General features: G+C 39.1%; 2 protein-coding genes across 4 annotated transcripts; one reads left to right on the forward strand and one right to left on the reverse strand.

The window, feature by feature from the left end:
* Nucleotides 1-60: 60 nt before the first annotated feature.
* On the forward strand, nt 61-6754 carry LOC306862622 (protein phosphatase methylesterase 1-like; the record flags this gene model as incomplete). Of its 3 annotated transcripts, none has more annotated exons than XM_079405524.1 (14): nt 61-342; nt 1540-1633; nt 1739-1831; nt 3473-3530; nt 3708-3759; nt 3837-3991; nt 4258-4348; nt 4542-4607; nt 4721-4847; nt 4992-5121; nt 5201-5245; nt 5368-5432; nt 5517-5584; nt 5684-6754. In XM_079405524.1, coding segments are annotated over exons 1-14 (1134 nt in total). In that variant the 5' UTR covers nt 61-253. The 3 variants fall into 3 exon arrangements, with proteins under 3 accessions (XP_079261650.1, XP_079261648.1, XP_079261649.1); XM_079405522.1 differs by having other exon boundaries at nt 81-342; nt 4721-4877; XM_079405523.1 differs by lacking the exon at nt 5684-6754 and having other exon boundaries at nt 81-342; nt 5517-5588.
* A 115-nt stretch (nt 6755-6869) lies between these two features.
* Nucleotides 6870-7835, reverse strand: LOC306862623 (odorant receptor 131-2-like; the record flags this gene model as incomplete). Its single annotated transcript, XM_079405525.1, has 1 exon — nt 6870-7835. One exon carries the CDS (start codon nt 7833-7835, stop codon nt 6870-6872), a length of 966 nt encoding a protein of 321 aa, XP_079261651.1.
* Nucleotides 7836-15179: the final 7344 nt, after the last annotated feature.

Here is a 15179-nt window from a genome sequence, read left to right on the forward strand (position 1 = left end):
CCCATGCGCCGTCACGTCAGCTTCAGCATTAAGAAACCGTTAAATGACTACATTTCCCATAATGCACGCTGGGCAAAAATACTGGTGGGCGGAGACTACTTGTGTGAACAGATTTCTGTACCTGTCTGCTGATCTAGTCTGAATTATCGTTAATTTGTAAAGTGTACAACTATAATTTATAGAAGAGGACTCGTATGGTGCAAAGAGGGCTTAGACGCTTTACGTGCTCAAAGGGTTTTGTTTTCCTCACACCATGGAGAAACAGTTGCATTTGAATTTGCTAGCCTCCAAACCCCCAATGGCAGGTTTGCAGTCGGGATCTAACGTTAAATTAAGAATGGGGTGAGTTTACGCTTTAATCATATCTTTTAGTCATAATCATATGCACATTAGTGCATACAAGGTGTTTTAACAACCCTATCGATCTACGTTAGAAGATCCATGAAGTGACGAGTCATCTCGGGGTCTATTGCTTATATGTGTGTTTATCTATTTCCATATTTATTGCACAGAATGACAAACATGCCTTGATTGAGGTAAAAGCCATCAACGATACAACTGAGCTTCTCTGACTGTCTGCGGCCCCCTCCTGTCTAATCCAGCCACCGGGATCACGACTCACTCGATAGCAATGTCCGAATCGTTCTTTTGAGTCGATAAATTCTCAAAACCAGATTAAATCTAACGTTACTCAAGCGGTTCGCCATTCAACAGCCGTCTGAGATATACTACTCATATGAACCGAGAACCAATAAGTGAGCGGGCGAAAAGAAAGTTTCTAGAAATATAATGTATTAGAAATGTGTTTGATACCTGCTTGTAAATTACTTTATTTTTCAAACCACATATTAAAAAGAGTTGATAAATTATCACCTTATATGAAAGATTTGCGTAAATGACTAAAAAAAAATGAACATTTGCTGAAAGTATACTCACCCTCCGGCTATCCAAAGTGTAGCTATGAAGAAATGTATCGTACATCACTTGCTCATCAATGGATCCTCTGGAGTGAATGGGTGCCGTCAGAATAAGAGTTCAAACAAGCTGGTGAAAACAGTAATAGACAAGTAATCCACAAGACTCGAGTCCATCAGTTAGGGTCTTGTGAAGTGAAAAGCTGTGTGTTTGTAATAAACAAATCCATCACAGACATCTTTAACTTCAAACAGTTACTTCCAGTTAAAATAAGAGTCCTCTATCCTCATATATCTCATCTGAATCATGAGAGAAATATGCACATATCAAGCACTGTTTAAGTGAAAACAGTCTAAAATAGCTCTAAACAAATATGTCAGTGAATTAATGTGAGACGACAACAGGGGATGAAACATTATTATGGATTCTGAACTAGTTTTTTTGGTCAGAAGCAACGGTTTAAAGTTAAAACGCCTTAATGATGGAGTTGTTTCTCTTTTGTGAATTATTCCCATCATCTTTCTTCTGATTGATGATCATTTTCACACTTTACCACTAGTAAAAATATATGTATAAAACGCACATTTGGATGTTACTGTGTTTGGTTCTCCCATCTCTGTACAGACCAGGAAGGAAACGAGATTTTACTCCTCTGCCCTGGAGTCAGTACTTCGAAACCATGGAGGACGTGGAGGTGGAAAATGACAACAGCAAAGACATATCCTTCGTTTATTGTTGTGAAGACTCTTTATGTAGCTCATATGCTATGACATTTCAGATTCTCCCATTCTATTCTGTGAAGCATTCCTTTACTCCTTTGTACACATTTAGAATTTACAGCAGTGGCTCTCTTGGTCCCGTCCTGATGCTCCTTCATGGAGGAGGTCACTCTGCACTGTCCTGGGCAGTCTTCACTGTGAGTTTCTGTCATCTCACAAAGCCGTACCTCACTACTTGACTAATTATAATACATTGTTTTTAATGGTACTTCATGCATGTTAAAGGCCATGTACACACTGCAGTTAAATTCAGTTGTCAGTTCACCTTTTATTCTTAAAGGTGAGGTAAGCGATTTCTGGTAGCCAATGTTGATATTTGAAATCACCAAAACAAACACGCCCCTATTTTGTTTTTTATCCGCCATCTTTATCTTTCGGTCGCTCGGCTCGTCTAATATCCGTCCTGTGCACTGAATGCTCTCTCCTCCACATCATGAGTAGACATGCCCCTTACTGCTGATTGGCTGCAAGTTTGTTTTGGGAATCGGCCCCGACTCAGTTTTCTAAAGCGTTTTTGAAAAATTACATACCCCACCTTTAATCGCATTCTGTACATACATAATTCACTAAAATACAGTAGTGACAACCGCGTGACAACCTGAAATTCTACGCAGTGTGTACGGAACCGAACAACTAGTTGTTAATGACGTATTTGAGCGTGCATCAGAAATGTGTCTTCATCTCTTTGTGAGATGCAAGAAAATAACAGTGAAAGAAGTCTTAACTTAGCACATTTTGACACGGGGCTAGTTGCGCTCACGAGCCCTGCGATAAAATTGTGTTGCCAGATCGTCACAGAAAGAAAAACAACAAACAAGGACAAGCAGAAAATCAGTAAAACACCCAAATGCTTTGTTTTATACCACCAAAAAAATCTCATATCCGCAACAGACCACTTTACTAACGCCATAAAGGGCCTAGCTTTATGAGCTAAGACCAAACAAAATGCCTAAAAGCGCTTGTAATTATGAGGACATGGCAACACTGCAAGACAGTGCTCCCTAAAGCAGCCTCCCGAGCATAATCAAAACACAGCACGTCTATCAGCGGTAGTTTAAAATCGATGGATAAAAAGAGTCTTTAGCCAAAAAATGGCAGATAACAAACACAGCTAAATTCTTCTTCACTCCTGCAAGAAGCCAAAATGTTGCTATGGTTACAAATGAGGAAATGACTGCTGTTCCGTACACACATGGGGCGATAATTTACGGGACTCACTCCCACATTTAAATGCGGTTGTCACTCCTAAAACTTGCAGTGTGTATGTGGCCAAATAGACAGATGTGGAAAAATTTGTGACCTTGTCTGTACTGTGCACTAATATACAGTATGTATATTATATGTATGGATAAATATGCATCGTTCAAAATTTTGTGGTAATAGGATTTTTTTTTTAAGTTTGAAAGAATTTTTAGATAATATAAATATAAAATTACATATATATATATATATATTACATTTTAAAATATATACTGCATTACAATAGAAAACAGTACTAAACTGTAATAATATTTCAAAATATTACTGTTTTATTATATTTTTGATCAGATAAAAGATAAAAAATTTTATTTATTTATTTTATATATATATATATATATATATATATATATATATATATATATATATATATATATATATATATATATATATATATATATATATATATATATATAATACACAAACACACACACACACACACACATAGATTATATTAATATTTAACTTATATGATTATTAATATTATTATAATTTATGTTATCCAATGTTTGTATTTTCAGTCTGTTATATGCAGCCGAATTAACTGCAGGGTTGTAGCTATGGACCTCAGAGGACATGGTAAGGGATTTCAAGCTCTTTTATTTCAGAAAATGTCTTTGTTTTAGTTAATTAGCTGATAACAAGCCATAAGCTGTTGATTTTATAATCACATAGGTCAATAACATGCATGTGATGAACACAATGTATGATTTAACTGAGCAGTCTTCAAATGGTACATATTCTCATATCATTCAGGTGATACTAAAGCAAAGAACCCCGATGACCTGTCTGCTGAAACAATGGCCAAGTGAGTACATACTCATCTCTCATCTCTCAAGGTCTGTACAAAGCAGCATTTAATTTAGAAATGTTACTTTCTTTCAGGGATATTGGAAAAGTGGTGGAGGCACTTTATGGTGAAAACCCACCTCCCATCATGATTATTGGTCACAGCATGGGTGGAGCAATAGCAGTTCACACGGCTGCAGCCAATCACGTGCCATCACTGCTTGGCCTTTGTGTTATTGATGTAGTGGAAGGTAAGTTTTCACCTCTTATTCTTAAGCCCAAAACACACTGCACGAGCAATCGCTGTGATTTCTGATTGGCCACGATTGTTGCATGCATTGAAAAATAACTTTATTTACACCTCAGAGTTTCAATCAGTGGAGTTGCATAGTTATTGCTGTAAGATATCCACCAAACCATTATGAAACCGCTATATGTTTTGATTTCAGGGCAGTTTGATTATATGTGACTATGCTTTATATTTATGCATACATTTAATGTAGTTTTGCTCATTCAGGTACAGCAATGGATGCCTTGAACAGCATGCAAAACTTTCTGAGGAGTCGACCAAAAACATTTAAATCTGTGGAGAATGCAATAGAATGGAGGTACAAAGTTTTCAATATACTTTTGAAAATAATATCCAGTGACAGTTGTTTAAAAATTAAATTAGTCCTGTAATATCTAAAACATAGGAGTGTCATTTGATTAATTGCACATTGATTTTTAACACCTAACATTAAAATTTGTAAACACACACACACACTGCTCTAATAAAGATTGATGTTTTTTTTTTACCAGCGTGAAAAGTGGTCAGATCAGGAATGTTGAATCTGCACGAGTGTCCATGGTTGGACAGGTGAAAAAGTAAGTATTCCCTAGTATTGGTTCCCTTAACTAGCTCCACAAATTGTTGTAAATTTGTAGAGATGTTTAGCTACTGTATGTATTGCACTGATTAGTTGTCTTCGGACGTTTAGATGTGAAGAGCCATTGAGTAGTCCAGGGGTTTCCAAGAGCATCAGTGAAGGCATTATTGAAGAAGAAGAGGAGGATGAAGAAGAAGGTGAATCCAACCACAAAAGGAAGAAAGAGGATGACCAAGAGGTATTATATGTTTCAGTAAATGCAGCCTTGGTGAGCATGAGAGACTTTTTATCCCTTACATTATTGTACATCTAAGTATGTTTCACAATGAACATTAAGCATCATTTTATGTACAAATGTTTTGACGATTTTCCTATTTGGCAGATAAAGAAAGAATGTCTGTACACCTGGCGTATTGAACTCTCAAAGACGGAGAAGTACTGGGAGGGCTGGTTTAAAGGACTGTCTTCTCTCTTTCTCACCTGCTCTGTGCCAAAACTCCTTCTGCTGGCTGGTAAGAACACTTAGACATTTGTCTTTTCGACTTACTCAGTGTAAAAAACAACTCTTAATGAGTAATGTGTCTCCCATAGGTGTTGACAGGCTTGATAAAGATCTTACCATTGGGCAAATGCAAGGTAAAGCATTTATATTCTTGCTCTTTATAGTACAGCACATCACGTTGCTGTAGCCAGAAGGTCCTTCATGTCTTTTGTGGTTGTTATTATTATTATTATTATTATTATTATTATTATTATAGGAAAGTTCCAGATGCAGGTTCTGCCACAATGTGGCCATGCGGTTCATGAAGATGCCCCGGAAAAAGTATGTCTGTTTTATATCACAGTGATAGAAAACATGTTCACTTGTGTTGCATTTGCTTCTTCTGATCTCTGATATCTGATGCAGGTAGCTGATGCTCTAGCCACCTTCATGGTCCGTCACAAGTTCACTGAATTCATAGAGGGTTTCCCCTGGTGAGAAGTCAAGCGTTGACTGAATCGTATAAAAGAAAATTCATATTTTTGGTTTTCTAATCTCTCGCTTTGTCTTCTGTGTGTCGTTTTCTTCAACAGACGACGTGTAGCCTTCACTCGTAGTCTTCACCCAGCGATGTCGTCCCTCTCTGCTCTCCACGGGGGGTTACAGAACAACCAAAACCATGGTGACGCCTCTGCTGCCAACTCATTCTTTGCACTTCATTCTTAAATTATATTCAGTTTTGTATGACTTTATGTATGTTTGCTGTAATCATTACGATTCTCTTGGCTATTTTGGCAGGAAATAATAATACTTATTTCAATTCATTATGTATATTTAAATTTTTATTTTCCCCCGAACTGATTTCTTTTGCATTTCCTCTGATGCCTTGCTTGTTTGTTGTTGTAATTAGGATGATTGCATCATGTTGTGTTCAAAATATTAGTTGTTGCTGATTTCAAGGGAAATAAAGAGGTTTCCGCAGTCTGCGCTCATTTATAATTTACAGTATTAGCAGAGGTATTCAGTGGAAGCAAATTGGATATTATAACTGAAATATACCAAAATGAATTGGAATAAGATTGAGATCTTATAAATCCAAATCAAATCTGGAAATATGTATCAATACCAAGCCCTTATTTATTCTGTGCATGACATAAAATTATATTCTTTGCTCTTCTCTTCTGATTTACACGTTATATCATGCAATTTTATATATGACCAACGAAGAAGCTTAACATAAAAATTGCGTTTTGGTCAGTGGTGTAAGAGAAGCAGTTCTGTCTCTTCTAATATGTAAATCTAGCGATATAATCTATATACAAACAAAATACATCAAGAAGTGCAATAATTTGAACAGAAGATAGATTGATACTTTAAACCATTTTTATACTGTTAATTATTCAATACAGTATTGCTCAAATTCAAATCTCAGATAAGGGTGTTTTATTTGTATATACATAATTTATGCTGTTGATAGATACAATAGCTTTAAAGTGTGTCTTTTTACAGTCAAAAGTGTATATGTGCATAATACAAGCTGTCTGCATATATTTTAATGATTCTTATAAGAACCAGTTAACAGAGATTGTGTTATTTTAGCAGCAAGACATTTATAACAGAAAGAAAAATAAAATGAAAGCATGAAAAATAATGCAATTTAATATAAAAGTATATGGTTCTGTTTTCTTTTTCAGATAAACGTGTTTAAATATGGCATTCATAATGATGAAACAGTTTGTTGCAATTACCATTGTGCAAATTATTTCATATATCATACAGTTAATGTACATTAACAGAGGGCCTTATTTTGCCTGAACGATAGCAGAAATAATATTTGAATAAGGGCCACAGGGCTTCATCTCTCATACCATAGATCAGAGGACTCAGGCAGCGCGGCAGCATAAGAAGAATAAGAAAATTTAGATATCTGAGATTTATGAAGAGAGAAGAGCTGTCAGACACTGTGTATAGTGCTTTGTTTATTGTAGCATACAGGAAAGAAGTTAGACACAGTCCCAGCTGAATCAAGTGCAAGAGCACCGTTTTGAGGGCTTTCTTAGCAGAATCTTTATCAGAGGAAACAGACCTGGCTGTGATCATAATGCTAATGTATGTGAAAATTATGATCACTGCAACAGACACAAAATAAAGAACATCAAACCCTTGAGTTTTATCCAGCTGCCATTTGAATAAAAACAGTTTTTCTTGTGTGCAAAATAAAACCTCTACAAATAAGCTTGGATTTATAATTAACACAAAAATTATGTCTGTTATAATATTTATAGAACTAAGAAACCAGATGATTCCTATGGCGATTCCAGTTCTTTTTGGCGTGGCGATGTTGCAGTGCCTCAGAGGGAAGCAGATCGCCACGTACCGCTCCACAGACATCAGTGCTAGTGTCAGAGGAGCGTTACGGAAAGTGCAATAGGAGGTAACAACTAACAGAGTGCAGATGGCTCTGGTTACTTGAAGGTAATACACGCCCATAGTGTACATGATAGTTGTGAGGAGCAAAAGCACAGAGTCATTCATAAGCATGTGGCCAAAAAGAATGTAGCGGGGCGTCTCATGGAATACACACTTGCTTCTCAGGGCAAAGAACATCACACAATTTACAAAAAAGAAGAACAGAGATATCAGCATAAGCACTGAAATTTTAGTTTTGGGCCCAGCATCCATTTCTACCTTAAAGATTTGCTGATAAATGAAAGGGACATCCTCAGTACCATTAGAGCCTGCCATGAGCTGAAAGACAAGAAACAGAGAAACAAGGCTGATTAGAACAAGTATACTGTGTAATTCTGAATGGCATCTTTATCTATCTGTTGTGCACTGACGTGAGATTTGTAAGTTTGCAGCATACCTCAGACATAAATGGGTTATTCTTCAGTCAATAAGTCAGACATCAGCCTTTCATCTGATCCAGTGGCAGATTTCACAAACAGTTCTGCACCTATACTTATACAGCTGTTACACTATGGCAGACAGAACCACATGGGTATACTGTATGTGTCACTGGGTGCATAAGAGGTATGGGAGGGAGTAAAGCGAGATAGAAATGTAGAAAGAAGCGTGTGGGGGTCATTCTAAGAGGTAGGGCCAAAAAAGATCCGAGACTATAGTGACAATGCTTCTACCTATTTCTGATTTAATGCAAAACATCATACCATAGTGGTATAATTCAACACACACACACACATGCACGCACGCACACACACACGTGAATTGTGGGGACTCTCCATATTACTTTTATACTGACCAAACAATATTTTCTATCCCCTAACCCTAAACATACCCCTTACAGGAAACTTGTTTGCATTGCTACATTTTCAGATAAACATAATTTACTATTTTTAATTATTTATTAGTTTTTTAAATTTTCCCTCATGGGGACCTGAGGCTGGTCCCCACAATGTCAAAAATTTCAGGTTTTACTACCCTTGTGGGGACATTTGGTCCTCACAATTTAGCATAAACAAGTACACACACACACACACACACACACACACAATTAAAATAATATAACAATATTTATTTAAAATGTTACAGTAGTAGCTTTTATTTATTAAATACAACCCAGTGCTGGGTAATTATTGGACAGAACACATGCTGGGTTGTGTTCAACCAACAATTGGGTTAATTGTTTAACCCAACCGCTGGGTCTAAACAACCCAATCGTTGGGTTCGTCCATATTTTACCCAGCGCTGGGTTGTATTTAACCCAGCATTTTTTAGAGTGTATCTTATGGAGCGATTTTTGTGCCAATATTTATCAAACAAATCCAGTGTTTTGCAAACAAACACAATCTGCTTTGCAAAGAAAAACTCGCCTTTCAAACAAACGCAAAGTGATTTTCAAATACAAAACTCTATTTGAGAGAAAATGCAGAGGTATGGACAAATATATGTATTGTGTGTTACAACTGTGAGACTCATTTGCCTTTTTATGAGGAAACTTGGCTTGATTTTCTCACACGTGTGCAGGCAGATTTTCTCACATGTGCAATTGAGCAACTTTCTTTTCCAAAACAGCAGATGGCGCTGTTGGTCAATTTACGCTAGTCTCCCAAGACCTGAAACACCTCTTTACCTTTTCAGACCAATATGAGTGGGCAACAGGTGAGTTTCTGTCCTACTAGATCTATAATTAACCATTTAGATGTGTTCACAAAGCGACCCTACTACAGTGTCAGTGAAATTCACAATAAGTGCTGTAAAGTTGTTAACATGATTGATTAGTTCAAAAATCAGAGGTGACCTGGCTAAACATTTAACTAGGCAGTCTTTCCCTATAAAAACTGATCTATTCTCCGTACTTCTTATCCTCTGTTGGATCGCGGTATATAGAATATACATATATATTGATATATATAGATACAATTGTTCAACATTCAAAACGATGCAAATGTATAATAGATAGCAACAATATCGTGTACCAAAAATGAAAGCTTAGACAATTTAATTTAGTATCAGGGGCAGTGATAGGCCTAATGTTAGGGGCAGTCGTGGCCTAATGGTTAGAGAGTCGGACTTGTAATCCAAAGGTTGTGGGTTCGAGTCTCGGGCCGGCAGGGATTGTAGGTGGGGGGAGTGAATGTCCAGCGCTCTCTCCACCCTCAATACCACGACTGAGGTGCCCTTGAGCAAGGCACTGAACCCCCAAATGCTCCCCGGGCGCCGCAGCATAAAATGGCTGCCCACTGCTCCGGGTGTGTGTTCACGGTGTGTGTGTGTTCACTGCTGTGTGTGTGCACGTTGGATGGGTTAAATGCAGAGCACGAATTCCGAGTATGGGTCACCATACTTGGCTGAATGTCACTTCACTCACTTTTTTTCACTCACTTTTATCAGATATAGTAATATCACCCAAGAGGTCATTAATTATAAAAAAAAAAAAATGAAAACAAATCACATTATTAGTGCAATATCTAAAACTCTTTTTTTTAAATGATGTAACTGTGCAATTATTTGTCTAAAATAATTACGTATTTTTTAGCTTAGCAAAATGATGAATATTTATTTTCTGGTGTCACTCTTGTCCTGTCAATTGGGGAGAAGGATCAAGTGATAGGATCACGCTGATATAATACTAAATTCATCATTTTAATAAACAGTGGTTTAATAAACAGCGTGCTACACGGGTGAAGACAAACTCTGGACAGCGAGGACTCTTCTAGGAGTGACTCAGATGACCAACGTTTGCATTTTAAAGAGCCACTAATATAATTCCTGACCGTAGCCTTTTATTCTTAACTTCACGAGTTAAAATGTTGCTCGGCCATATATAAAAAGCTACATAATTTTTGTTGAATTTTTCCAAACAGGCTATTGTCAGAATAAAATCTGCTGGTATATTGGTTGAAATATGAAATATCTCCTTACAGGCCACTTTTAGTTTTAAATGTTGTACAAGGCATGTATATTACTATATATAAACATAAATATGATAATAAACTATGATATCCCTTATGAAAATCAAAATTGTTTTTACTATTGTAAAAGTGTGGTAACCATGTTTTTTTTGCAGGTTACCATTTCAATATAGGCAGCTTTACTACAAATACCATGGTATTTATTTAGTAAAACCATGGCTAATTTTCATAAGGGATATTAATGTTTAGATTATATTTTGGTACATTTATATAGCTGAATCACAATAAAGCTCACCTGAACTTGAACTAGTTTGATTATAGTAGCCTATTTGTATAATTAGATTAGCCTACTCCTTTCAGTAGGTTGTCTGTGTGTAGTTTTATACTTGTTTAAACTTTTACCGCAGAGGTAGCCTACAACATTTCTCTCCACTGTAGGCTATGTTTCAACATATATACTGTAGAAGAAAGACAATAAATCTTACTTGACCTAACGTAAAAATAAATTTCAAAATGCTTTCATTTTTGGTACACAATATTGTCGCTATCCACTATACATTTTCATTTTTGTATTACAATATATTGTGACACGATATATTGTTATACCCCTGCATTGTTTTGAATGTTGAACAATTGTATCTATATATATCAATATATATGTATATTCTATATCCCGCGATCCAACAGAGGATAAGAGGTACGGAGAATAGATCAGTTTTTATAGGGAAAGACTGCCTAGTTAAATGTTTAGCCAGGTCACCTCTGATTTTTGAACTAATCAATCATGTTAACAACTTTACAGCACTTGTTGTGAATTTCACTGACACTGTAGTAGGGTCGCTTTGTGAACACATCTAAATGGTTAATTATAGATCTAGTAAGACAGAAACTCACCTGTTCCCCACTCATATTGGTCTGAAAAGGTAAAGAGGTGTTTCAGGTCTTGGGAGACTAGCGTAAATTGACCAACAGCGCCATCTGCTGTTTTGGAAAAGAAAGTTGCTCAATTGCACATGTGAGAAAATCTGCCTGCACACGTGTGAGAAAATCAAGCCAAGTTTCCTCATAAAAAGGCAAATGAGTCTCACAGTTGTAACACACAATACGTATATTTGTCCATACCTCTGCATTTTCTCTCAAATAGAGTTTTGTATTTGAAAATCACTTTGCGTTTGTTTGAAAGGCGAGTTTTTCTTTGCAAAGCAGATTGTGTTTATTTGCAAAACACTGGATTTGTTTGATAAATATTGGCACAAAAATCGCTCCATAGTATCTATTTGGATTGGCTTAAAAAGGAAACTCCCTGTTTCCACAGACCACTTTCACTTCAGATAACCAGTACACCTCCTCTGTGTCGCTCCCACAATGTCAGGATTATCTGGTGCAACATTACAAGTTGAAGTTCTTCAAAAACTTCAGACTGATAGTACATCACCTCAGATTCTGTTTCATTCCTCCTGACCGCCAGAGGCGGTGCTAAGCACTAGTGGATAATCGCTGCGCCAGCTAGATAGGTCGAGTAAAAATAACAACAAAGTCACGTCATGACGTCGACTGAAATGCGAGGATATAAACCACAGCAGCTCGATACCCAGCCTTTTTTCGCTTTCTCGCTTATGATAGGTCGTTGGTTTAGCGTTGTCCCGTGCAGCTTACCTGAGTCGCGAGGATTTGCCCTCCCAAGCTGTGACAGCGCGCTCTGCACTATCATCAATACAGATGTTTTCTTTTTTGGATTGTCGTCTTCATTACGCGAGTACACATTTTTGCATGTAATCATTGTGTCGGCGAAACCCTGTGCTTCACGGTACTATCCGCAAGCTGGTTTCGACTGCACATAGGTAGCGTTCCCCGCTAACCTATTTATCATTGATTTCGTCTCTTACCGTCGTGCAAGCTCTCGTATGCCCGGCGGTGCTATCCGAAGGCAGCTTTGATAATCCACGTGTGATTCTCTCACTTAAATCTTCCGGTTCTATCCGAAGATTTATCAACGCCTGTTTTTTCTTTTGTGCGCGTTATCGCAGTTTGTGTTCCTACGGTGGTACCGAGGACGTGTTTGACAGAGTCATGGATCACAGCTCTCATTTCTCCGTTTCTTCACCGAATTGTAAAGTGTGCCCGAACACACTTCTTCCCGATGACGGACATGATCTCTGCACGTCATGTTTAGGGATTCAGCATCTGAAAGACTGATCCGTGTTTGTATTGTGCCACGCTGCAGCTGTCAGAAAGACAGCTGCGTCTTGCAGGGCTAGATCCTAACTCGTCTGCTAGCCTCGCACAACCGTGTATAGCGCCACGACACGCTCAAAAACGTTGCATATCAGCGGCTGCTGGTGTTCCACCGACCATGAAGAAATCTTGGAAGACTGTTGCTTCTCTTTCTTCAGAGATGGCAGAGATGAAACGCCTTCTCCTGTCATTACAACCCCCGGTAAAAACCGCGCCTACTAAAACTGCTTCAGTGAACGAGAGTGCCTCCAGCTATGATTGATTTAGACGCTCTCTCCATGAGTGCAGCTAATTCACATTTCCTTGATGAAGAGTTGGTGGATCCTGTCATGCAACCTGGCCCACCACAGGAGGCTCTCTCCAGCCTGTCTGCTGCTGGTGGTTCAAGCGGTGGGTCTGTACATTCATCTAATGCAGGCCAGTCTTCTTCCGAGGACATTCTATCAATTTTGCAGATGGCAACGGCTCATTTAGGTCTTGATAGATCTGTTCAGCCTGCTCAAGCTAATGTGTTCTTCAGGCAAAATCCTGATACTACGTTTACCATGCCACAATGTAAGGATTTTGTTACTGAATTCTCCAGTGCAGTAACAAGCTCCAATGCACCTAGGAGGAGGTCAAAGTCAGGCCGTACTCTGGCCTCAATGGCTGAGGCTGATTCTATTGGGGTGGGTCGTGCACCTGAAATTGAACAGCCGTTAGCTGCCTTAGTGGTATCACCAGACGAAGCGCTTGGAGGCAATGTGCGTTGCCCAAGTGCGCAATGTGGTTGTACTGACACATTACTGAAAAAAAGCATATGAGTCTGTAGCCTACATAACCCGAGCAGAGAATACCATTTGCCAACTACTGCTTGCCTGCAACGCCACATTGGAGTCAGCAAATGTTGATCCCTCTGTGCCTCAGTTTTTACAGACTGCCCTATTGACTATGGGTTATGTGACGCGTGAACTTGGGAGACTGTCGACGACCCTTTTAACAGCAAGACGCCAGGTATGGCTTGCTCAGGCAAGATTGCTTGAAGATTGTAAGAAGACATTGAGAGAACTACCAATTGTACCGGGACATCTCTTTGGCCCCAACATTTCTGAACTATTAGAAAAGAGAATGAAGTTATCAGAGGCCACACGACAGTTAACTCAGGCCCCATGGGCTCCCTCTTTTAGGATGCCATCGACACCGGCACACCCACGCTACTCAAGCTCGGAGCAGCATTTGCGTTCCCACAGCGGTCCGCAACTTCAAACGCCACAGCGACACAGGGTGGCTGAAGAGACTCAGTCACGCCGCTCTTTTCCCCGCCACCATCAAGGGGGGGCCACGTCAGCGCCCCCCCTCAGGTCCAAAGGGCAGAAACCAGAAACCCTGAAGTTCCGGGGCTGGCAGTCGGCTGTTTTACATTTACATTTACATTTAGTCATTTGGCAGACGCTTTTATCCAAAGCGACTTACAATTGGGGAATACAAAAAGCGATTCATCTTGAAGAGTTAGTCAGACAGAGGAAGTGCTCGTAACACCAAGTCTCAGTCATTGTTCAAATAAGTACAAGCTAGTAGGTGGAGAGAAAGATAGAGGGAATTTTTTTTTTTTTTTTTTTTTTTTGAGTTTAGGATGAAGTCAAGTACTGCCGAAAGAGATGAGTTTTCAGTTGTTGCTTGAAGGTTGCCAGAGATCCGGTGTTCCGGATAGGGGTGGGAAGATTATTCCACCAGCCAGGAATGGTGAACGAGAATGTTCTGGAGAGTGATTTTGAGCCTCTCTGTGATGGTACCACAAGGCGTCGCTCACTAGCAGATCTCAAACTTCTGGAGGGGATGTAGGTTCGTAATAGTGAGTGGAAGTAGGAGGGTGCCGAGCCTGTGGTAGATCTGTACGCAAGCATCAGTGACTTGAACTGGATGCGAGCTGCCACTGGTAGCCAGTGCAAGGAGATGAAGAGAGGTGTAACATGCGCTCTTTTGGGCTCGTTGAAGATCAGTCGTGCCGCTGCATTCTGAATCATTTGTAGAGATTTGAGTGCGTTTGATGGCAGACCAGCCAGAAGAGCATTGCAGTAGTCCAGTCTAGAAACAACCAGGGCCTGGACAAGAAGTTGCGCCGCATGCTCTGTCAGAAAGGGCCTGATCTTTCTGATGTTGTGTAGTGCAAACCTGCAGGAACGAGCAGTCTTTGCAATGTGCTCTTTGAAGGTCAGCTGGTCATCAAAGGTTACACCAAGATTTCTGACCGAAGTTGATGGGGTAATCATTGAAGAGCCGAACTGAATCGTGAAGTCATGCCGTAGAGTCGGAGTGGCAGGGAAGACCAGAAGTTCCGTCTTTGCCAGGTTGAGCTGTAGGTGGCTGTTTTACTGCAGAACACCTGCATTGCTGGGAAAATTCAACATCCGACCCCTGGGTCCTGACGACTCTGAACAAGGGATACAGTCTGCAGTTCCGACGTCTGCCTCCAAGGTTTTCAGGAATTCTTCCGACAGTC

The sequence above is a fragment of the Barbus barbus genome (genome assembly GCF_936440315.1).
Source record: "Barbus barbus genome assembly, chromosome: 43".
NCBI lineage: Eukaryota > Metazoa > Chordata > Actinopteri > Cypriniformes > Cyprinidae > Barbus > Barbus barbus.